At 30.8% G+C, this 24,644-nt stretch overlaps 4 protein-coding genes across 6 annotated transcripts; 3 read left to right on the forward strand and 1 right to left on the reverse strand.

Moving 5' to 3' along the window:
- Window positions 1-6,543: 6,543 nt before the first annotated feature.
- Window positions 6,544-8,005, forward strand: LOC108859484 (guanine nucleotide-binding protein subunit gamma 2). The gene is made up of 4 exons (XM_018633389.2): window positions 6,544-6,983; window positions 7,491-7,543; window positions 7,632-7,676; window positions 7,774-8,005. Exons 1-4 carry the CDS (start codon window positions 6,864-6,866, stop codon window positions 7,856-7,858), a joined length of 303 nt encoding a protein of 100 aa, XP_018488891.1. The 5' UTR covers window positions 6,544-6,863; the 3' UTR covers window positions 7,859-8,005.
- Window positions 7,976-10,017, reverse strand: LOC130494459 (uncharacterized). Of its 3 annotated transcripts, none has more exons than XM_056986072.1 (9): window positions 9,726-10,017; window positions 9,521-9,630; window positions 9,318-9,436; window positions 9,144-9,241; window positions 8,961-9,048; window positions 8,764-8,886; window positions 8,564-8,690; window positions 8,306-8,421; window positions 7,976-8,204 (listed from the first exon to the last, which is right to left on the reverse strand). In XM_056986072.1, exons 1-9 carry the CDS (start codon window positions 9,785-9,787, stop codon window positions 8,151-8,153), a joined length of 897 nt encoding a protein of 298 aa, XP_056842052.1. In that variant the 5' UTR covers window positions 9,788-10,017; the 3' UTR covers window positions 7,976-8,150. The 3 variants fall into 3 exon arrangements, with proteins under 3 accessions (XP_056842052.1, XP_056842053.1, XP_056842051.1); XM_056986073.1 differs by having other exon boundaries at window positions 9,318-9,452; window positions 9,726-9,747; XM_056986071.1 differs by having other exon boundaries at window positions 9,521-10,017.
- LOC130495066 (plastidial pyruvate kinase 1, chloroplastic-like) lies at window positions 10,017-13,049 on the forward strand. The gene is made up of 6 exons (XM_056986070.1): window positions 10,017-10,652; window positions 11,197-11,287; window positions 11,475-11,668; window positions 11,799-11,920; window positions 12,001-12,479; window positions 12,546-13,049. Exons 1-6 carry the CDS (start codon window positions 10,125-10,127, stop codon window positions 12,845-12,847), a joined length of 1,716 nt encoding a protein of 571 aa, XP_056842050.1. The 5' UTR covers window positions 10,017-10,124; the 3' UTR covers window positions 12,848-13,049.
- Window positions 13,050-18,756: 5,707 nt separating this feature from the next.
- On the forward strand, window positions 18,757-20,490 carry LOC130512313 (uncharacterized). Its single transcript, XM_057010135.1, has 2 exons — window positions 18,757-19,541; window positions 19,617-20,490. The coding sequence occupies exons 1-2, from the start codon at window positions 19,212-19,214 to the stop codon at window positions 20,316-20,318; spliced, it is 1,032 nt and encodes a 343-aa protein (XP_056866115.1). The 5' UTR covers window positions 18,757-19,211; the 3' UTR covers window positions 20,319-20,490.
- The last annotated feature ends 4,154 nt before the right edge of the window (window positions 20,491-24,644 follow it).

The raw sequence follows: 24,644 nt of genomic DNA on the forward strand, positions 1-24,644 counted from the left end.
GACTAACAAAACACCGAACATCGTTATTATTAAGTTGATGATGTTCAAAGACATAACTATTACGCTTCTTTAATCATTTTAGAATATCGAACAATGATCGACGAGACTAGCTTTTGGATCAGTTCGAGTATGATAGGGTTGGACAATATGAAACAATATCTAATATACTATTAAGTTCGATGTGATTTCAACATATAATCAATTATGATAAATTGATTGTCATATATCTACTTTATATTTCTCATCAGTTTCATTAAAAGTGTTATTTCAATATTTTCTTGTTGCATAAACAATATCATTTTATAATTTAGTGTAATTTATACATATTTAATTTTTTAATTATTAATTTCAAAATATTTTGATCTATATAAATAATATTATTTAATTATCTTAGATGATATTTATTAAAATGTAACTCTTAAATTTGTATAAAAACGTTAAATTGATATTCTTCATAAAACATATAAAATATTAGATACTCTCTCCATTTAATTTTAATTATCATTTTAGATTAGTGTATATAAGCTAAACTTTTATTTAATTTTGCATATTTTCTAAATTAAAAGATCATTACACCTAATCATATTTTAACCAATTAAAGAAAAGAGCTCATACATTTTATATTTAAATTCTAAAATGATATTTTTTGTAACAAAATTTTACTCTAAAATAATATAAAAAAGAGAGACTACTGTTCTTTCCAACTTTTGCCACGAAAATTTGTTGACTAAACTATCTTTATTGCACAACTAATAAGTAATAACTAAGAAAACATTTGTTTAGAAAGATTAACAAATTATATTAACAAAACATTTGTTTAGATGGAAAGGTACTTATGGCATATATTACCCATACATGTGCCAACAATAATGTACCTGGTGAGGTCAATATTTCTTTTGTAATTTTTCTTTATTTACTGGATAGCAAATACAGTTCTACAACCACAACATCAGTTAGGCAATTTAGAAAATAAAAGTTGCTAGCTAAACCATTCGTACTCCATCCATACACATTTAGGATGATCCGGGAAACACAATAAACAAAACAAATGGTTTGATTACTTCCTAATGATGCATGTATGATTGAGACTATTTTATCAAAATAAACATGTATTACTTTTTCTGTTTCATATTATTTGATGTTAAAAACTTTATACTTGGATTAAGAAACTTAATATATATCTCGTACATTTAAAACATCATATTACTTAAGCTAATTCAACCAACAGAAAATCATGATGCAAAAAACAATTGGTCATAATCGCCTAATAACATTATTTTTTTTTGCATAAAAACTTAAAATATCATCTAAATTAAAACAAAAATATACTCTTAAAATTTCATTTAAGTTGAAACCAATGGAGTATTTATTTTATCGCTTTAGTTTTGACTATAAATTTTCAAGATTTCTAATTTTTTATTTTATTTTTAATAATGGTTTATATTTATTATATTACTCATTTGTTGGTTTTAATATTAATTTAAAAGAATATTTTCTATTTCCTGGCAGATTATATCCAAAAAATTAGACAATCTCTGAGTTGGCAATTTCCACAGATTATTTCAAACCTATTTATTAAATTTTAACATTATTTTAATCAGTAGCTGTTTTGTTTTTTTAAGTATAACAATTTTGGATGTTACGGTGAATGGTAATATATATCCTAAATCCTTTTGTCAAGAAAAAAAACTATGAAAATCTCTGAAATTATATAGTGATCTAATCTCAGACATTTACAGATAGTGAGATCTATAGAAAAAATCTATAGTTATCATGTATATAATGTAATTGATGAGATTTTTTTGTCACACACTTTTTTAAAAGAAGATTCCTTTGAATATCAGATCTATGTCTAATCTAAGCATAACAATTTCAAGATTTTATTTAACAAGTGATTGTTTAAGTGTATATACCAATTTTTTTTTTTAAAATTGATGACATTCTTTATTCAAAATATGACATAAATCATATCTAATTATGACATTATTTAACACAATTATAGCATAAAATTCAACTATAAGAAAAATAATTTAAAATCTTAGTTATTACCATAACAAATAAAGTATAAACAATAATTCAAATTTTAGATGAAATTTATTATAAACTGAACAAGTTTATAAAAATAAAACTAAAATTATTCATTTTATTAGAATTATATATATATGTGTGTGTTTATAGTGAAATTTATCCAAATAGAGTAAAAATAGTGTGAGTTCCTTAAACATTATTTATCAAGTGACTGATTAGGTTTCTACAATTAAATCATTCTGAAAACGATGACATAACTTTCAAAATATGATACAAATTATACCTAATATAACATGGTTAACACAATTATGACATACAAATTAACTATAAAATTTATATATAAGATATTAATTATATATTTATTACAATAACTAAAATTTACAGCCAAAATAATTTAAATCTTTCATAAAATTTATTATAAACTTGCACTCTAAACAGTTCATAAAAAATTAAAAATATTAATTATTTTATTTGTATTTTATAAATTTACAATGTCTATAATAAGAATTCATCCAAAAGGATAAAATAGCACGGATTTGTTTTTAAAAAAATATAGTTTAATACTCTGTTATGTAATTCATGTTAAAACTTTAAATGCCAGAATATAGATAACATTAGGTAAATAAAGTAAGTGCTTTATATTTTAGCATTTAAAATATTTTGTGTTCTGCAAATAAATTTTCTGAAAATTATATGTGCATTATATTTTCAAAAGTTAATCTATTTTTACAGAAATATATTTAAAAATATTTAAAGAATATTTTTTTAAAATTTCATTTCCATATTTATTTTTAAAATATAATACCATTTTAAAATATTTATTACATGATATACATATTGTGATAATATGGATATTTCATTACAGATATTTAAATTTTGATAAGATTTTTGAAACACTGTAATAATCTAAAATTATTACATTTTCATATAAAATGTATAAATAATAAAATATAAATTAAATTATTGTAAATAAAATAATTTCATGTTACAATTTTCCTCATGTCGCAAAGATTTTTTTAGTATTTACATATATAAATCTAATGATGGTCGACCTATTCTACGTAAGGAATAAATATGAAAATATATTAAAATATACTTTTATTTAGTCTTAAGAACTCGATAAAATATTTAATAACAGATTTTTTGGTCGGTAAAACATGGTTAACATAGAATTGACTATAGATTTCGAATTTGTAAATAGTATTATAATAATTAAAATATATTTCAGTATTCAATTGGTGAAATTTTATAGAGTTTTTAATTTAAAGTAAAATATTATTTTATGGTACATTTATTGAAAATGTTAACGAATTAGAAAAGCAAGTTTCAAATCAAACTTTAATTTTCAAAAGAAGAAAATTCTAAAATATTTTGGTTGAACTGGTATGTCTCAGTCAATTCCTTTAGAGATAATGAATTACCAGAAGTTTTGTTGGATTAATATTATTCTTGGGTGATTTTTAAAAAAAAAATTATTCATCATAACTAAATCTATTTTTCTTAAAACGTTAAGTTGATTATATAGGTTATGATCTGATAGAGTTTATAGAAGTTTTCAATTAACTTCTACACTTTGTGCTATATATATGGTAAGCTAAGTATATACATATATGTAAGATATATCATATTATTTTTATGTAAAAACATGATTGTTCTTATAGAAGTTTAAGAAAATATATTTCTATGAATTGCATTTGATCTATAATATATGTGAAATATAATATATGTGAATAGATAAATATGGGTTGAAGGTGTTTCATGTGAATATTTAAATTCATTAGTACACACAATAAAATCATTAGTACACGTAACTACGTAAGAGTAGAAAAGACTGTTGTTTTCTTTTCCTTTTTAATTAAAGAGCAGACTCATCAGCAACCAATCAAACACCATGGTGTGGTGTATAGACTTCACATATTGACACCGAACTCTGAATGCATGCTTAAGCTTGTTGACTAAGCTGAATTTGACCTTATCCGAAATAATCAATATGTTCTTAACAATAATAAAAGATGGACTACTAATTAAGAATTGTTAAATAGTCGGAAAATAGCTGGACGAAATCAAACACACACAAAATTATATTGTTCTTTAACATGATCACCAAAAATAAATATTATTCTGTAATATTTCTACGTATGAAATAAGTTATATATTATTCTGTCATTAATTGAAGTAGTCAGTTATATTATTACTTATATATGGTCTTGGTAGAATTTAGTCATACTAACTTACATAAAGTGTTCACAATGCCAAATTGAAATGAGTAATGACACACGCTTACGTAGAGTTGTTGGATGCGATTCGATTTTCAAAAGTCAAAAAGCAATATAATGCCAACCTTATTAAAAGTTGTGGTGAACCAATTTGATGTCATTGCTTTTATGTGCTGTATCTATGTTTTTGACCTTTTGGTTCAGCTAATATAAACGTGGATGTTGAATGCATCGCATCATATAGAGGTTTTAAAAGTAAGAGATCGTGGAAGCATCGTAGTTTAGTGATTAAAGTTTAAAAGCTTTTACATCCATATTTGAGGTTCGAACCCCAGATTATACAATTTATTGTAGATAAATTCAAGTTTTAAGATCTGGAAAAAACGGTTTATTAAACAATTATGCATATCACGAAATGAAAGTTTATAAAAGATTTACAACATGGTGCAAGTTAATCTGGTCATGCATGAATTTTCATATGACGGCTCATGTGATCTAGTTAGGTGTAGATTTCATAAGTCATGTAATATTGTCGGTTGTCGAATCGTCTATGTAATATTTCTCATATCATAGTTGTAATTTCATAATGAATCAGCATTAAAAGAATAAAAAACTAACCGTAAACCGATCTTTAGAATTGCTAAGCAATTTGGTTCTGAAGGCATTACAATACATTTCACATTGTGACCATGCAAATATAGATCTATCCTACGATCTATAAGAGTTTATCTATAAACTGCACCACTCTTTTGGAATCTTTTGGAAATTAGTTTAAGCCTTTTGGATCTCTCATATTCCCAAAATTAAACAAAAGATTGCCGTTTAGACTATGTACTCTAAAAATGCATAACTAGTGTTTTTTCAACCAAAGAAACTAAAAGCTGGATTTTTTTTTTTGCCATTTAGTCCTATTTTGTATTGATATAGATCCAATAAAATATGTTTTTTACAATATTTATTTGACCTTGTATCACACAAAAAGTTTGACCACGTTTATGAGGACTATATTAAAACTAAAACATTAATCAATTATTTAAAATCTAATATTTATATCGACTATGATAGGTTTTAGGTTGTAACAATTGAAGTTTATTTCACACAATTAACTTTGACATAATATTATAAGCAGATTTTATCAGTCTAAGTTTGCAACTAGTAATTTATAGTTTAGATCAATCGCTCTTATTCAGTAGTACAAGGTCACAAAGAAATTCAAACTTAGTTCAAATAAAATTATCAATGCAATTTATAGGCCTATGTGTGGTCTCTTTGGGCCTCATGAAACTCTTGCAAAATCTTTAAATTTGTACGATGTTCTGTTTATAGGTTTGGGTTGGCATAATTCCATTTGGGTGAAAGATCGATTTTAACAAGAACTGGAGAAACGACGAACATAGTCAAACGTTGACCAGAACTAGTCTCCCACCCTCACAGTTTACTCCTTTCTCTACGCGCTTTTACTACACGCGCTATCGAACCAACTGAAATAGCTGTTGAAAATATTAGGATTTTGGATGAGATTTAAAGATTTTTAATATTACCTTTACTTCTTATCATTTGAAGTTTTAGAATGTGTAAAAACTAATTATTATTTTTTATTTTTCTGAATAAATATCATTAGTTATGTATATATATATATATTCTGGTCAACAGTTATGTATGTATGTATACATATAGAATTTAATCAGTAAAAGAATAAACTGGAGACTAAAATAGTCATACAACATAAAATAATAAATTTTAGATTAAATCTCAAATTGTCATATAATTTGGAAGAAAAAATATTTTCTAGAATTCTATATATTCAAAAGGATGAAATATTAAAACAAAAAGAATCCAAACACCTTTGAATATTAACAGTTTTAAAAGTTCTCCTGAATTTTCTCAAAGTTATTATTTTGAATTATCATAATATATTTTGTAAAAGAATTTGTGGCTTTAGGATATTTTAAAACTGCACTCAGTATTACAAACCAATAGTTTTCACTGGAATTTATTTTTTTTTGTTATAAAAGCGCACAGCTAGATCATAAGAAAAAATTTTGGAATGTAAAGATTCAATTAAGCACAATACAGTGCGAAGCTTGGATTATAGTGTAAAAACTACCATATATATTAGAGACAAAAAGTTCACTTGAAACGTGATTATCTATAATCACACTTTATTGGGCCACTAATAAGCCCATAACATACCTAATGGCGCGTGTATTAACGAGATTTAACTTTATGTGAAGAGACAAAAAGATAATCTATTACAGTATATAAAATAGTACTAGCATTTTACAACTAAAAAGGTAAATTTTTCTTCTTTCCGACGCCTTTCCTCTTTTTTTCAAAAATCTCATCAACTTTTTTTCTTTGTTTAGAGACCCTTTGGATCATCGGAAAAGCCCTTTTTGAAGTCACCCCAACTAATAGTTGTTGAATCTTTTTCTTCTTGCTCCTCTTAAAATTCTCTCTTTCTCTCTCTGTGGATCCCTTTTTGGAGATCTGATTGTTTCTCAATCCTTATCATTTGGGTTTTGTCTTGTTCAAAGCTTTTTGAGTTTTGAGTACAAAAAAAGAAGTTGTCTTGCTTCTCTGTTGTTGTTAAAGTTTTGGTTTTGGGGGAGGGGGTTGATGGAAGCGGGTAGCTCCAATTCGTCGGGTCAGCTTTCGGGGCGGGTCGTTGACACAAGAGGCAAACACAGGATCCACGCCGAACTCAAAAGGCTTGAACAAGAAGCTCGATTCTTAGAGGTATATATACTTTATCTCCTCTTTTAAAAAAGGACCCTTATTTTGCGTGATTATTAAGCTTGAACTTGTTGTTTCTGTCTGAATATTTATCAATCTTTTGTGTGCCTGCCTTTTCCAATGTTTTTTAGGATGAATCTTTAGTGGAATAGGGTTTAGAATTTGAAAGTTCCATAATTTTTTAGTTTTGGCAATACCAAAAGTGTTCATCTGATCTTTGAAATTAGTAATTTTAAATGTAACTCATGCTTCTGTTAATTGAATTAAACATTATTGTCAGTAACAACGTATTATAAAGGTTTATGATCGGTTTAAGAGAATGCAAAATAGCTAGTGAAAATCAAAAGGCATGATCTTTCATTTCAGGTTAGGTTGTTAACATCTTAATCCCTTGGGGTTTAAGCTCTTGTCCACGTAGCTGTTTAGGACATGAATACTTGTGTCTTTCGGGTGTGTCTTAAAGTGTTACAAATGTATATTGATTCTTTCTTCGTTTGTAACTTTATTCAGGAAGAGCTGGAGCAGCTTGAAAAGATGGATACTGCATCAGCTTCTTGCAAAGAGTGAGAGAAAACTTCTTCATATCTGGTTAACGAATAATAATCTGTTTTTTCAATAAGCTTGGACTCATTTCTTCTAATGGATATACAGGTTCTTAGATAGTGTTGAGAGCAAACCAGATCCTCTTCTTCCCGAGTAATTCTCTACTCATTGTTTTTCTTCATTTTACCACCTGAGAGATTCATTTCTATAGACTATTAGTTCTGATTCATTTCTTGTGACTACTTTCCAGAACAATAGGGCCAGTGAATGCAACATGGGACCAATGGTTCGCAGGCCCTCCGGAAGCAAAAGGATGTGGCTGCTTCATTCTTTAACTCTTCATTTCCTCTCCTACGTTTACCCTTTTTCTCCATACTTCTGCGCTTTCTTTACATTCCTGAGCTCTGTTAAATTGATGTAATTTGGAAAAACAAAAGAAACAAAATGATTCATTTGTGCAGATAAAATGTATTGATATCTTATCTCTGCGTCTCCTTTAACATACAAAGAGAATCACAAGTGACAAAAACTCAAACCAAAGCAAGTTTTTTTTTTTTTTTTGGTTTTATAAATGTAACTAACATGTTAGCTTTACGTCAAAAAGGGAATAAAAACTTTCATATCTTCTCAAAGCTTTAGGCTTTTAAAGCATTGCCTGGTATCTCCATCTTCTTGGTCGACCTGATGAAAGACATAATACAACAAAATGTAATGAAAATAGCAGAAATTAACAACAATCTTGTGAATTACTAAAGCCAATTAACTTGTGGGAAGAATCTCACCTCAACAACTACTCTTGATTTCTTCTTAGACTTTCCATTACCATCAAACTTTTTCAAAGCTCTCCCCTTTTTATGAATCACTACTTTCTCCTCAGCATCATCATCATCTTCAAAGTCTGTATAGAGAGTTCATGATTGAAATTACTTTTTTTATGAACAAAGGAAGCTATACATATTGTAGTGATGGTGGTGATTCAAACATAATCTCACACTATTTTAAATGCATAAGAAACAGGACCCAAAAAATATGAGTTTTACCATAATCATCATCATCACTGTCACGGTGAGACTCCTTAGATGGGAAGCCGCCATAGAAATCTTCAATATCTTCTTCATCTTCTTCCAAGAGTTCATCATAGCCTTCAACATATTCAATCTCTGGCTCCTGAGATTTTTTTTAGTTTAGTAAATAAAATTGTCTGATGAGCTGCTTAGGTTATTAAAAAAAACAAGAGTACCTTCTCTTCTTCTTCTACTTCAACTTCAACTTCCTTTTGAAGTTCAGGAACAAGCTCTGGGTAATCGAGTATCTTAGGGTAAACGCCTTTCATCAAACGTTCTAACAACTCTGTTTCAATGGACTGTTGAAAAATAAAACAGCACTACTAATGAGAGTCTTAATTAGAGGTATTTAGTTAGATAACAAAGGTGTGACCTTCTCCAACTCTGCTGCTGTTAAAGCCTTTTCCTCTCTTCTTGGCTCTCTCTTTACATCCCTCCTAGGCATAGTCATTATCTTCTCCCTGTGATTCGAGAAGAAAAAACTAATTCAATGTTACGAATCAAATAACATATATCAAAAAAACGCCAAGAAGAAGAAGAAGAAACAAATTAAGACCTTGTTTTGAGATTAAGTTTTCTGGTACGAATACGGATCTGAGTCATTTTGGTCAGTCTTTGTTTAACCTTGTGCTGCAGCAACTTGGGCCAATACAGCTGAAACATGGAAGAAAAGATATTAATAGACCAGCATGCATAAATGGAGAGATCAATCTTTCAGAGATCATCTCACCAAGTGCTTATCAATGAGTTCAAGGGCCTTCTCATAGTTTCTAGGCAGCTTTATTCTCTCCCACAAGTTCTTTGGCATGTGAGCTCTCTCTATTGTCTTCATATATAAATAAAACACTCCTACACAGAGAAGAGACTTGATTCAAAAGAAACTATCAACACAGGACAAAAAAGGTTTTGAATGTTTTTGATGAAATTACTTACCATCGTGGTCACGGATGGTGGCGTAGCGACTGTTGGCAAGAGGGCAAGAGCTTCGGTTGCAGATACCCGTTACGTTATAAGGGTTTCTGCAGAAGTTTCCGGTTTCGATTCTACAAAAAAAAAAAGTAATAAAAATTAAAAGCAAAAAAATCTCATCAAAACAAAATCTTTCAGACAAAAAGCAAAAGAAAAGAGATGGACATACTTGGCCATGTAACTGCAATGCTTGTGTCTGATAGCCTGCCATATAACCTCATCGTCTTGCATCTTTCACTGATGAAAATCCCTGCTTAAAGGTTTTACGAGAGAAGCTGTTTAAAGTCGGCGTTGATCAACAGACTTTTTATAGTTTCTGGTGCGCATCCGGCTCAATTCGGTTTAGGCTTTAAAATTTTCTGAAGTTTGGGTTGGTTCAATTGGTCTGGTTTATAACTTTATATACGTCCGCCGAAAAGAAGTAAATTACAGTTTTGACCCTTAACAAAGTGGTGCCGTATCAAATCAAAATCTCACACTTGGGTATATCCGCCTTCGTCTTCTTCCTCTTCAACAATCTCTCTCAGAGCCAAAACTGTACACATCGCCCCGGAGCTCGGCCGAAACAATGTCTCAGTCAATCAATTTCTCAACTCTCTCACGCACTCCTCACCTTCTCCACCTATCTCCTCACTCACGCTTCAACCGTCCTCTCACCTCCTTATCCTTCCGCCAATTCACTCTCAACCACACTTCATTAATCACATCCTCCTCCTCGAAGCTCCTTCACTCTCCCGCTGAGCGATCCGTCGTAGCCGCGGCGGTCTCGACGGATACAGCGGGGATAGAGGTAGACACGGTGACGGAAGCGGAGCTGAAGGAGAACGGATTCAGGAGCACGAGGAGGACGAAGCTGATCTGCACGATCGGGCCGGCAACGTGCGGGTTCGAGCAGCTGGAAGCGCTCGCGGAGGGAGGCATGAACGTGGCGAGGCTCAACATGTGCCACGGCACGCGGGAGTGGCACCGAGGGGTGATACGCAGCGTCAGGAGGCTCAACGAGGAGAAAGGATTCGCGGTCGCGATCATGATGGATACCGAAGGTAGTGAGATTCACATGGGAGATCTCGGCGGTGAATCTTCTGCTAAATCTGAGGTTTTTATCTTCTCTTTTCTCTACATCTCAATTAGATGCTTGATGTTGACATTATTGCGCGTAGGCATTTGTAACTGAATCCGAGATCCGAACCCGTATCCGTATCCGTATCAGATTCAGAAAGTAAAAATACTCGAACTGATCATGATGTAGGGCGGTAGTTCAAGTCTCGAGTGTTATTTGAACTGGACCGAACAGTAGCCGATAGAAAGAAAAAAATAACTGACTCGAAGATTCGAATTAGTATTTGAAATGAGTATTCAAAAGCTAAATAACAACATCAAATACTCAATTTCATGTTTACTTTGATCATGTTTGTAAAAAATACTATTAACCGAATCCTAAATGAGTTTTGGTCCAAACTCATTTAGCATTGGAGCAATTGGTTCACTGTTTGGATACTAAATTGGTCTTAAACAGAGTTACAAAATCTACCTAAACTCAGAAGTATTATTAACTAAATCCAAATGGGCCTACGAGACTTGGATCTGATCCCGGACATCGAATGCCCATATGCCTAATGCTTGGTATGACAATTTTGTAGGATGGTGAGGTGTGGACGTTCACTGTTAGAGCCTTTGATTCTTCTCGTCCTGCACGTACCATCAGTGTTAGCTATGATGGTTTTGCTGAAGGTAAATGCCACTTATGTTTTTTTGCATTATAAAAGATTTGATGTGGAAGTGTGGAAGAACATTTAGACACCTCTCACTGGGGATTAGTCTGAACCCTTCCATAGCCTGGGATACTCTAGATTAATCCAAAAAAAAAACATTTAGGTGATGGTTTTGAGTATGAAATTGAGATGCATTTGTGATGCAGATGTGAGAGTTGGTGATGAACTTCTGGTTGATGGTGGAATGGTGAGATTTGAAGTGATTGAAAAGATTGGTCCTGACGTCAAGTGTCTATGTACTGACCCTGGACTCTTGCTTCCTCGAGCTAACTTGACTTTCTGGAGAGATGGAAGTCTTGTACGCGAGCGTAATGCTATGCTTCCAACAATCTCTTCCAAGGTATATTCCCTTTGATTTCTTCGTTCACCTTATTTTGTAAAGTTGGGATGGATATGGGGACCTTGATGTCTCTTTGCTCTGTCGTCTTTGTTATTTTCACTGATGAATATTTATTTTTTTTTTACTTCAGGACTGGTTGGATATTGATTTTGGAATCTCTGAAGGTGTGGATTTCATTGCTGTATCGTTTGTCAAGTCAGCTGAAGTCATTAATCATCTTAAAAGCTATCTCGCTGCTCGTTCCTGTGGAGGGTAAGTTAACATAAAAAAAAGGTTCATTACCAATGCAGCATACTGTCTTTAGCTCATGTTGTAAACCTATTACGATGCAGGGACGTAGGAGTGATTGCAAAGATCGAGAGTATCGATTCCTTAACAAACTTGGAAGAGATTATCCTAGCATCTGATGGAGCCATGGTTGCAAGAGGAGATCTGGGAGCTCAGATACCTCTTGAGCAAGTTCCAGCGGCTCAACAGAGAATCGTCAAAGTCTGCAGAGCGCTGAACAAACCCGTCATCGTTGCCTCTCAGCTACTCGAGTCAATGATCGAGTACCCAACTCCAACCAGAGCAGAAGTAGCCGACGTGTCTGAAGCAGTAAGGCAAAGATCAGACGCGTTGATGCTCTCTGGAGAATCAGCTATGGGTCAGTTCCCGGACAAGGCTCTCACGGTTCTCAGGAGTGTCAGTCTAAGGATCGAAAGATGGTGGAGGGAAGAGAAACGTTACGAGTCTACACCACTTCAACCTATAGGCTCTGGTTTCTCAGACAGAATCTCTGAAGAGATCTGTAACTCTGCTGCTAAAATGGGTAAAGTTTCATGTAAGACAAATCTCTCTGTTTAGTTTCTCATGTTTATCATCCGAACTTTTGCAGCAAACAACCTCGGAGTGGATGCGGTTTTTGTCTACACAAAGGACGGACACATGGCGTCTTTAGTCTCCCGGTGTCGCCCTGACTGCCCGATCTTCGCGTTCACGACCACAACCTCGGTGAGGAGACGGTTGAACCTGCAATGGGGACTGATCCCATTCCGTCTAAGCTTCTCAGAGGACATGGAGAGCAACTTGAACAAAACATTCTCGTTACTGAAATCAAGAGGTATGATTAAGTCAGGCGACCTCGTGGTCGCAGTCTCGGACATGTTGCAATCCATCCAGGTAATGAACGTTCCGTAGATTCACTCTTTTTTAAAAAAAAGAACATTTCTCCAAGACTGGTATTTGTTTCCTACTTTGTTGCTGTTTAGACTTACTTCTTACATTAGATTCCTAAGGCATCGTTAAACTGTTAACAGTGGACGATGCCATGAGTGTAAGCTTTTGCTTATTGTGTACTGTTCTTTTGGACTTTCAATAATATTAGTAATCTATTACAATATTTCAAATCCTCTTTTGTCGGATTTTGCATCTCCTGCCAGGAAGCCTTGTTAAAAAGAATTTGAACATATTGATTTAGGAAGGCGTTTTGGTTGAAAACTTTAAACAAGTCATGTGTGATACCAGAAAAGAAAGAATAACAGATTTAAATGATTTCTACCTATTTTCGAAAATATACACACTTGATTCGTTGATCAAGATGCTGTGAGTCAAGATTATGGGAATATTAGTTTCCCTCAATCGAAGTTTAGTTATCACACTTCTTGCTCGAGAGCAAGACAAAATGATATCAATTCACAGACGATCGACTATTCGACTTGCCACAAAGTCCATTTTATGTGTTACCAAATCCACGATCAAATTTAAGATCTTCTGACCAATTCCTTTATGTTCTAAATGTCTTTTCATTGCCGACAAAATGAAAATTGTATTTCATTTTTGAACGAAATCATGTTCTAAATTTAGGATAAGACGATATGATTTAGATTTACCAAACACGGACAATATTTTTACAAAATAGTTTACGTATATGCATTACTAAGTATTTAGCTCAGGGAAGACATAAAACTTCTTTGTGTATCTGAAACATACACGTTTTTTTAATGTAGAGATTAAAAATATAACATATCCCCTTCAATTAATTATACTTATTCGATTTTTATTGATTTATATTTATAATAAATAAATCATTACAAAATATGTATTTATAGCTGAAATTTAATGTGTTTACTAATACATGTGAAAACTCTAAAATATGCATCATTTGAAATGGATAGACTATTAAAAAGTCTTTATATTACATTACGTCAGTACATATGACATTTTACTATGAGAAAAAACATTATATGACATTGCAAAACTGAAACAACAAATCAGTTTTTTGAGTGATTATATGATATTTTCATATTCTTTTAATCCACTAAATTAGAGGCTAGCCAGAGAACGTATTTTTACTTTAAACTAATATAAAGCAAATCATGTTGGAGGATTTGGTCATATCTCTATTGTTTGCATCAACTTAAATCGATGGTCCCATCTCTATACAAATTTGAGTAAGTGGGCCTCCTCGGTATTTTATAAAAGTAGAGAACAATTTTTAGATTAGTCATGAAACAGTTCAATAATTCAATTATTGTACAGTCAGAATAGAGGCCTTAATTAATTAGCTAATTCCTTAAGGGTCCATAAGATACATGTAGAAACATTGTACAGAATAATAATACAGAAAACAACACCAACAATAGCAACAAATTAATAAAGAAATTATAATCCATCTTATTAGCTGTGATTCAACGACTAAACTATGAACATCATACATCTTGCCCACAGTAGGTACATATGCCTACTTTGTGATAATTAATAAATTAATATTACTAGAAATAAATTGTTTTTTTACATTGCCTCTCGTTCAACTATATTTTGGTGACCTTCTCTAACACAAATAGTTTTGTAAAACATCTCTAATCTCATTCTATTTTTCTCTAATATAGAGTTTAGAGTAAAAATACTTATATGATACTCTATTTTTTATTCTGTGAAAATAGGTTTATTTTAAATATTAAATAAATTTTTTTTATCATTTTATTTTTTATTCTAAAATAGAGTACTATCGGAGTAAACTCCAATTCTGTAATAGAATTATTTTACTTTAGAGTAAAAAATAGAGTAAACTATTGAAGATAGTCTAACTCTTAATAACCTTACATTAGCATATGTATATTACATACTCCCTCTGTTTCAGAAAGATGTATATTCTAGAAAAAAAAATTGTTTCAAAAAAATGTATTTTTCATGTTTTCAAAGCATATTTTGTCAACTAATAATGAAAAATTGTGTGTTTCAAAAACATTAATTGCATTTATTGAAATCTTATTGGTTTAAAAATATAGAAAATATAAAATTACAAAAAATTATGCATTAATAACTAAGTTTTAATATGCTTTCTTAATAAGTGTGAAAATCCTAGAAAATGCATCTTTAAAAAACAGAAGGAGTATATAATATATATATATATACACATTAGCTTGGTTTGTCTCAAAATCTGAAATTACCAGAAAAAGGAATATTTCCAAAGAAATCAACGTCATAAGAGCATCTCCTTCTATATTTTACTCCAGAAATGAGATGTGAAATATACTATAAACAAAAAGATCTTGGTGTTTATTTCTATAACAAAATAATATAATATACAACTCAAGTTAACCAACTAGAAATAAAATATTATTCCAAAAAATGGAGTATTTCCTTTTTTATTTATGTTTCATTTTTCACCTTTTTAAAGTAAATCATGGAATGAAAATAGAGACCCTAATTCCAAAACAGAAAGAGTCAAATAAATTGGTAGGGTAATGATGATGCAAAGCAGTATATATATATATATATATATATATATGTGTGTGTAGATATCAATATTATCATTTCATATGATACACATATACATATAAGTGTGGTCAAGACCTTCATTATCAAAAAGAAACTTTATGTCTTTTTTTTTAGAATAAAAACCTTTATGTCTTCTTCAGTCCTTATCTGATTTGCTAAATTTAATATTAGATCTGAACACTCTAACCCTAAACTCAATTTTCTCTTCTCCATGTATGCAATCAATCGTATGTTTAGAAAATATATCTCTTATTTTTATATTTTCGTGGGTCCAGATTCCAGAGCTACTTTTATGTTTATTAATTCGGTTCTGAATTTTATCCAGATTCAGAATTAAGATATGGTTACGGTTTCAAGGAAACTATCGTAGTTAACGTCTTTTGTCGTAATAACGTTTATCCAAATAAAACTAAACTGATTTTGTAACTAAAATTCCTTACAATTTCAAGGCATCTTCGAGAATTATTATGCAACAAACTTATTGTACATACCTGATACCTGTATGTAGATCTGCATGAGTACATTGTTCGCCAAAAGAGTACCAATAGATCTACACGTCATGAGCATCTACATTGTTGTTGTCGAGCATTTACGTGTGTATAATAATATGAAATGAGAGTTTTCCTATGAAACACAATATATAAATTAAAGTTTGTAAATGAATAAAACAATTATAAAGAGTAAATGGAAACTAAGATAAGGCTAGACTTAGACTTATGGAGAATTCAAATGAGCGAGGTTGGCCAACTAATGGGGTCATACGATGACGTTTCCACTTTTATTTTGACTATCAAAGTTATTAAGTTATCTGTTTGGCCTTTTTGTTATATTTATATATACTCTCCCAAATTTTCGCATTTATAAACTGGCTCCAAAGAATGATATACTTTAGGTATCATTCTTCATATTACCAAGTCTTACGAAGAGATATTTATCGCACGTCAAAGTTTTACATTTATCTTTTACTTTTTCTTTAAAGAAAAAAGAAGATGTCCAACTTTAGGTTTAAATAATCTTCCAGGCCAGAAAAAATTTACCTTTTTAATATCGAAACATAATATAATATTTTTTCTATCAAATTTCGAACCCGAAACACAACAACACCAACATCTACGCTTACATTAAATGACATATTGTATCCGATAATAAGTTTTACATTTATTATAAATATAAATAAAATTTCCAATAAAATGGCTAAATGGAAAAGTTGGTTTATTATTCTTTCATTCTCACAATATAAGATACTTAAGAAATTTGATAAAAAAAGATACTTAAGAAGATTTTCTTATTTTATCTTAAATATGTTTATAAGTTATTTTGCAAAAAAATAAATTTATTTGATGACTATTTATTTCTAGTTGGTTAACTTGAGTTGTATATTATATTATTTTGTGCTTGAACCAAAAAGAAACTATTTAACGGTACAGAAGAAGTAATTAGTACATTGAATATTGCTAATGAGTAGATTGTATTAAATGTTTTTGATACTGCAGAACTATATAAATTTTTGTTTGATGGATATATGGCATAATGGCAATATACTCATGTTTCATCTTTTAATTTTAAAACATGTTAGTTAATAGCATTTCCTACCCTATAAATGTATTATATACCATTGAGTTTTTTAACAGATCATCATTGTAAATAATTATTTTCTCATCTTTACACGAGCACGCAATCGTATAGAGACTCTGAGATCCCTAGAAAGCATCTAAACAACACAACACACAAGTAGAGTATCATATTGACTTACTCCTCTGTTTCATAATATGTAGATTTAGAAGAAAAAAGTGTTTCAAAATATAAATGTTTTCGCATTTCTATATAACTTTTACACTTGTTAGATATACTGTGACTAATCAAATTATAGAAACATATTTATAATTGGTTCAATTATATCTATCTTTATATTATAAAACATATTATTTTAGTATATAATCAGTTACCAATATATATTATTTATTTAACAAAACAAAATACAGTACATATAACTGAAAGGGATGTTTTTAATTAGATGGTTTGAGGATAAAAAAATGTGAGAAATGAGTTTGTGTTTGCATTGAAGTATTTGTTAGGTTTGAACAAAACCATTGAAACCCGATCCACCCAAACGAAAAAGAGTCATACCTGACCTTCTGCCTAAACCACCAAAAAAAAAGAGTTTGCCAAAGTCATGGAAAGAGTTCTAACCTTTTTGTTTTAGAACAAATTATTCTGTCTTTAAATTGAAGAATCAAGAATCGAACTTTGATCTTCTACAATATTAGAAGTAGCTCCAACCACTATACGAATCATGTTTTAAGGAGTTCTAACTTGACCTCGTATTCCGGCTTTCCAAAAAAAATAATAGATGTGAAAGTATCTGTAGTCTAGTTGAAGTATATAGTCAAGAATATTTTTGGTAGCATATGAAGAGAATTTAAAGATTTGCAATTATACAATGTAAAATATAGTTATTCCTGGAGAGTTAGATCGTATAGACGTTACCCACATTTATATAGACATTAATTTTTATTTACCTTGTCAACACTCAACTTCAATTTAGTGAACACAATCAGCCAAAGAGTGATGAACTATGTATTTTTGATGAGGTACAAATCTCTTAATCCTATAAGGTGTCCAGTGTCCACATCATAAGAAATTGCAGTTACAATAAGAAATTTAGATTTAATAAATTCATACATTTTAGTTGACAAAATGAAATTTATACCTTTTATTGTTATTGATAAAAAATATGTTGTTTTTGATAAAATTCATATTAATGCATGTTTTCTATTATTGATATGTCTAATAGTGTATGTATTTTTGTATTCTTCGATATCTAACACAAGCTACGTTACATCTACGCGATGCATTCAAAGTAGGCCAAACATGTCTAATACAGCATTACTCTACTCATTCATAGTTAAGAAGTCTTGAGGTTAATATGTTTGTATTTTACTTCTCATAAGATGGTACAATATACCCCGACGGTCCAGAACGAGGAGTAAATAAGATTCGCTTAAGCAACGTGTCGTTTAACTATTGGTTACGAGTCAGCTTCACTATAAAAAAATATCCATTTCCGGATTAGTTACGGATATTCGACGGCAGTCGAGGACCAGAAACGTAATTTACCCATTAGCAGTTACTGACACGTCTCCGTAAAAAGGATTTACCACCCACGCTGAGATGAAAACGACAACAAAGGCAATTAAAAATTGAAAAAGATAAAACGGTGAGAAACAATTACCACGTGACGTGGCATTTACAGTGCCTAGTCAGGTTTCATCGTCTTGCCTCTTCGGCTTCGGATCTCTCTGCTCCTTTATAAGAACAAGCCAACCTCTCTTTCTCTCAAACCAGAAAAAATAACAATTACCAAAAAAAATACATATAAATCTCTCTCTCTCTCTCTCTCTAGATTTTACGACCACCTTTAAACTCGCCGGCGATGAATCTCGCCGGAAAAATGAATATTTCGGTTAACATGACCGTCTCTTCTAACGCCGTCTCCGACCACCGCCGTCACGTTTTCCGTGAAAAACGTCACTGATCCGTCTCCTAGACTTTTTATTTTAACTTTTAGTTTTATTCTTTGCTTCGTTTTGTGAAAATGATCCGCTGATTGAAGAAGACGGTCTAGGTTTCTTCTTCTTTTCTTAGCTGTGAGGTTTTGCTAGATTCTTCTTCTTCTTCTTCTTCTTGAATCCGTGTTTTTGAATTTTTGAGAGATCTGAGTCAATTTTGAACGAGAGAAATTGACTTGGACCGTACGTAGTCAGTCTTTTGTTAAAAAACGATGCCGTTTACGATGAAGATCCAACCGATTGATATCGATTCACCTGCCGTAGCTAAACCGGTGCTCAAATCTCGCCTCAAACGTCTCTTTGATCGGCCGTTCAGGAGCGCAGCAGCCTCCGAGAAACCGTTCCCCGGCGGTGGTGAAGCTCAATCCGCGGCGGAGTTCGAGCCGAGCTCCGTTTGTTTAACGAAGATGGTTCAGAACTTCTTAGAGGAGAACAACGAGAAGCAAGCCAAATGTGGGCGTAACCGCTGCAACTGCTTCAACGGCAACAACGATAGCTCCTCAGACGATGAATCAGATCTCTTCGCCTCTGATCATCTCAAGGTATATACACACCCTTCTCTATCTCTCTTTAATTCATTCTCTTGGTTAGGTATTAACCGGTTTTGCAATCTACAGAGCTTGCTCACGTGCGCAACCGTCGCTGAGATAAACCTCTTAGCCGAAGCGACTAAGATTGTGGATAAGAACAACAAATCAGTCAAACGAAAAGAAGATATGAGGAAGATCGTCAACGAAGGACTCTTATCTCTTCACTACGACTCTTCGATCTGCAAATCGAAATGGGACAAGTCTCCGTCGTTCCCGGCCGGCGAATACGAGTACATAGACGTGATCGTCGGAGGAGAACGGTTGTTGATCGACGTCGATTTCAAATCGGAGTTCGACATCGCGAGGCAGACGAACGGTTACAAGGCGCTGTTTCAGTCTCTACCGTTCGTCTTCGTCGGGAAATCCGATCGGCTGAGTCAGATCGTCGCGTTGATCTCCGAGGCGGCGAAGGAGAGCTTGAAGAAGAGAGGAATGCATCTGCCTCCGTGGAGGAAGGCTGAGTACATGAGGTCTAAGTGGATGTCGTCGTATACCAGAGCCACCGGGAACGCCGAGGAGCTGCCTGTTGCGGCGGCCGCGGCGGAGATGGAGGTTGGTGGTAAAAAGCTTGAGCTGGTTTTTGAGGAGAGATCTTTGTCTCCGGGAGTGATTAACTCTTCCTCCTCTTCCTTGTTGTCTGTTGACGGCGGTGGTAATGACGTGGCGGTGGAGAGAGAAGTGAAAGCCGTCGTCACCGGTTTAGCTTTACTCTTCAAGGAGAAGCCCTAATAAAAAATTTTGGAGTTTTTTTTATTTTCCTTTTTCTAATTTTCTTTAACCTCCCGAGGTAAACAAATTACCATATATTCTCCTTTTTACCACTTTTGTTTTCTTCGCAAGGGGTTACCACTTTGTACTTATTACCGTGTCCACGGTGAAAAATAAAAAGTTTACTATTGTCCTTCGGAAACTCAAAAACACCTGAGAAACTGTGCAGTGTTGTGGATGTGGATAATATTTTTGTTTAATTGATACTTTTTAATCTCTGTGAAATCTTAAGGAGATAGCGTTTACAATATGTAAGCACATGAGGGAGCAGAAGAGTATTGACACGATCTTTTATTTAACTTCTCACCTTTTCATAAAAACCTTGCCTTTTATATGAAATATAATTTATACGTTACGAAATTTTTTTATTTTTTAATGGTGTCAGTTTTGAGAGAAGAGAGAAGCTCGTGGGCTCTCGATAGCCGTGGAGTGCCAGAGTTGTTCTTGAATAACGTTTTGTATTTTATTTTTATTTTTTTTGCTTTGGATTATTTAAATTTAATAATTTTCTTTCGTTAATCACGTCTTCTTTATTTTAAAAATATTTTTAACTATTTTCTAAAATCTGGGCACGCTAAAACCCGGTCCATTCTATTGTCATTTGGGCTCTGCAAAAAAAAAATCTACATTGTTTCGGTGGATTTTTGAATGTCAAACAAGTAATTAAACAAAAAAATTGATATAGAATTCAAAACTTATAGTATGGATAAAACGATAAATCGACAATTACAAAGGAAATGATATTGTTGGCAAACTGTTGTGTTTAATATATTAAGAATAAGTCCAGAGGAAATCATAATTGTATCGTTCTCATAATTTTGGATCTTTTTCCTTTGTAGCAAATGTGTTTATGTTTTTTTTGAGGGTGTGGGTCTACTAGAGCTATGGTCATCTATTTCCTTATCCATGTAAAGAGTGGATTGGTGACATGTATTATAATTGATCAAGTTTAAGTTATGAGTACAACTCAAAAATGTTATCAATCTTAAATTTTTGAATTGGTATTCGATTTATAATGTGTTATACTTGAGTTATAATTTTAAGTTACTCTTTTAACAAAATTGACAATTGAAGTGATATCTCAACATCAACTAAAATACTAAGGCCCTTTCTCAAACAAAAAAAATACTACGTGATAAAGTTTGAGCTAGTAATTTTTTTTCCTTATACTAATTAGCCCACGTTCATTTTGACCATTTTAAACAAATGAACCTTTTAAATACTACATTTTATAGTTGTGTACGTTTAGCTATCTACTATTTAGTTAAATATTTTCACAGTTTTTTAGTTTCCATTCTAATTGTTTAATTTTTTCTATAATTTTAATTATTAATTCTATTGATGATCAGAAGTGTTATCTACATAAAATTTATTTGTATACATGGGAACCTTTATAACATGTAATACATAGATTTAATGATTTTATATAATTTTAATAAGATTTGTAATAATTGTTTTTTAATTTATAGTTTATGATAAAAATTACACATCAAGAAATTATTTAATATATTTCATGTTAATATATTTAAAATTTTCAACTATATTTTATTGAATTTATGATGAATATTATTTTCAATTATATTCAAATATTTCTTTTAAATAGTACATACTGCAATTTATATATCAAAACCAACATTATCAGTCAATTATTTTAAGAATCTAATAATTTATATTATATAACAAACTCACTAAATATACTTACAATTTTTATCATATAATGTTTAATTCAAATTATATCTTTTTGTAAATTAACTCTGATACTACATGTTACCAGTCAAAGATAGTAATTTAGAATAGAGTTGAAAAATAGATAAAAATAGAGTTATGAACTCGTTTTGTATATTTTAGAATATATCCACACTAATGTTGATTTTTTATGTTTTCAAGTAAATTATGCAGTTGAATTGTAATGAGTTATTTTTTGTTTTTTTTTAATAGGCCAATCTTGATTTAAGTAAGGTTAATTGAGGGTCATTCAGCTTACCTCCAAATAGGGTATTAATTGGATTGATTATGTTGTTTCTATATGAATGATTCTTGTCTTGATGCATTTCACAAATAAAAGAAGAAAAAAATGATTTTCAGTGTCTGGCTTGATATTTGTTCACTCGCGGTACACCTGTGGATATTATCTACCAGAATTTCTTAAGAGAATCAATTTTTCATTAGTTATACGCTAAATCATTTTTTCTTGGTTTCAAGATATAAAATATTCTGTCGAATATTCTGGTTGAAAGTACATTGGTTCTAAATAGTTGTAGTCTTGTATAATTATATATTTTATCTCACTAAATAATATTCCATCTGTTTTTAAAATTTATACTCTGGTATTTTTACACATAATAGCACATTTAATATTGATTAAAAATATTATTTAATTTGTGATTAATTATTTTTACTATCTTAAACAAATAAATGTTATTATTTTTTTGAAGTTTACAGTTTAATATTAACTACAAAATGCATAAAACATAAAAATGTATTTTTGAAACAAAATTTTACTATAAACATTTATATTTTGGAAAAAATAAAAATTATTAACTGCAAATCTATCAAAAATTTAGTATTAAAAATCTTGATAGTAATTAAGATAATTACTGCATAAACATAATTTATTATGAGAAAATAACAAATAAACTTATCACAGAAACTTCAGATAAAATTATTCAGATAAAAATTAACAAATCATTATCTTAGTAAGTGATTGTTTTTTGTTTGTGTTGTTAAGGTTTGTCCATAAAATTGTGATGTAACAATCGAATTATTTGGTCAACGTTAATTCAAGGGATTGGTTAACCAAACAAACAATGGTCAGCAAAACTGGTGTTTACTATGGATTCAATATTCTTATGATCATTTTCACGTGAAGAAAGTTTTTAGCTGATGACTGTTTTCTTAGATTTTAGATTTTTTTTTTGAATTCTGGTTTTTGGACTTTTATTTTTGATTTTGCAGTAGTTTTTACATTTTGAAAAATATAATGGTTGTTTTAAATTTTGGTTTTTAGTTTTAAATTTTTAGTTTCTAAATTATAAATAAAATATTATTAATAGTAAAAGTTTTATTTTAAAATAATAAAATATATTTTTTTCTCATTAAAACACACTTAAACTCATTTAATAAGACTATTTTAGACAAAAATATAAATACAAAATAAAACTATTGTGAATCCCATATAAATACATAATTTAATAATACATATGTTTATGACATAAATATGTTTTAGAATAAAAAAATGATTCTATGTATAGATATATCTTTAAAATATATTTACCTTAACAATTCCAATTGCTTAGAAAAATATTGTAGATAAACTTCAAATTCTTAGAATGTAGTGTATTTATGAGGACGTGTATTTTGAGTGTCTTTTTATAATATTAGATGTAGGGATAAAAAAAAGAATATGGATTTAGGTTTCTAAGGAGAAAATAGTTTAAAACTTTAAATAAACAAAATTTTGTTTCCCTAAAAAAATAGGAAATCCATTTGACCAAAATCGTAAAAGAAACTAGTTTTTGGAAAATCAAATTGCCATGTCTTGTCAGATCTTTTAGATAGAAATTAAATTTGAATTTTTGGAAATAGCATTTTTCCTCCATTTCTGTCGATGCCTAAACCACCTTATGGACCAAACCGTGTTCCAAATATAAGTATGTAATTAAATATGTTTTTCTTTTTTTAAACACATACATCATCATATATGATATATATGTAATGCATCACAATCATTGATGTGGGGGCACTAGTCAATTCATCCATAACTATAGTATTTATTATTATTGTTATTATTATATTTAGATGTCATTTATCAAACGTATTGTAAAATCGAGTTATTTGACAATAGGGTAGGGTCCGTTACAACAATTTCACAAGATGTGGGGTCTGATGCCTTTTTCTTATTACCATACACTGTTTTCTGGATTTGACATTATTTGCACGGGTAGAAAATATATGAACCATTTGCATTTTATATCCTTATATTATTTATCATACCCTTGTATTATTATTTATCATATCATACCTCTATAGTATTAATCAATATCATGTATCTTTTAGCTACATTTCTCTTTGTTTACCAATCAAGAAGGGAGTAATAAACTAAGGGTTAGATCAAAGGTCAAACTCAATAGAAACTAAGAAAACGACTCTCCACCCACTAAATTTAAGTAGTTTTGGAGATAATCTTTTTTTTTTTAACTTAGTTTTGGAGATAATCTTTCTTTGTTAATTACTTAATCGTATGAGTTTTGGTTGATGAGACAATCAAGGTTTCTGCCCTAAGCGATA

This window comes from Raphanus sativus, chromosome 5, assembly GCF_000801105.2.
Source record: "Raphanus sativus cultivar WK10039 chromosome 5, ASM80110v3, whole genome shotgun sequence".
In the NCBI taxonomy this organism is placed as follows: Eukaryota; Viridiplantae; Streptophyta; class Magnoliopsida; order Brassicales; family Brassicaceae; genus Raphanus; species Raphanus sativus.

Bases quoted from the DNA above. Each gene is read 5' to 3' on its own strand.
- LOC108859484 (XM_018633389.2), top strand. From the start codon at position 6,864: ATGGAAGCGGGTAGCTCCAATTCGTCGGGTCAGCTTTCGGGGCGGGTC. The intron at 6,984-7,490 runs GTATATATACTT...AACTTTATTCAG, and splicing joins AAGAAGCTCGATTCTTAGAG to GAAGAGCTGGAGCAGCTTGA. The intron at 7,677-7,773 runs GTAATTCTCTAC...ACTACTTTCCAG, and splicing joins CCAGATCCTCTTCTTCCCGA to AACAATAGGGCCAGTGAATG.
- LOC130494459 (XM_056986071.1), bottom strand. From the start codon at position 9,767: ATGGCAGGCTATCAGACACAAGCATTGCAGTTACATGGCCAAGTATGT. The intron at 9,242-9,317 runs GTGAGATGATCT...TCCATGTTTCAG, and splicing joins AACTCATTGATAAGCACTTG to CTGTATTGGCCCAAGTTGCT. The intron at 9,049-9,143 runs GTCTTAATTTGT...CTCGAATCACAG, and splicing joins AAACTTAATCTCAAAACAAG to GGAGAAGATAATGACTATGC.
- LOC130512313 (XM_057010135.1), top strand. From the start codon at position 19,212: ATGCCGTTTACGATGAAGATCCAACCGATTGATATCGATTCACCTGCC. The intron at 19,542-19,616 runs GTATATACACAC...TGCAATCTACAG, and splicing joins TCGCCTCTGATCATCTCAAG to AGCTTGCTCACGTGCGCAAC.
- LOC130495066 (XM_056986070.1), top strand. From the start codon at position 10,125: ATGTCTCAGTCAATCAATTTCTCAACTCTCTCACGCACTCCTCACCTT. The intron at 10,653-11,196 runs GTTTTTATCTTC...ACAATTTTGTAG, and splicing joins AATCTTCTGCTAAATCTGAG to GATGGTGAGGTGTGGACGTT. The intron at 11,921-12,000 runs GTAAGTTAACAT...ATTACGATGCAG, and splicing joins GCTGCTCGTTCCTGTGGAGG to GGACGTAGGAGTGATTGCAA.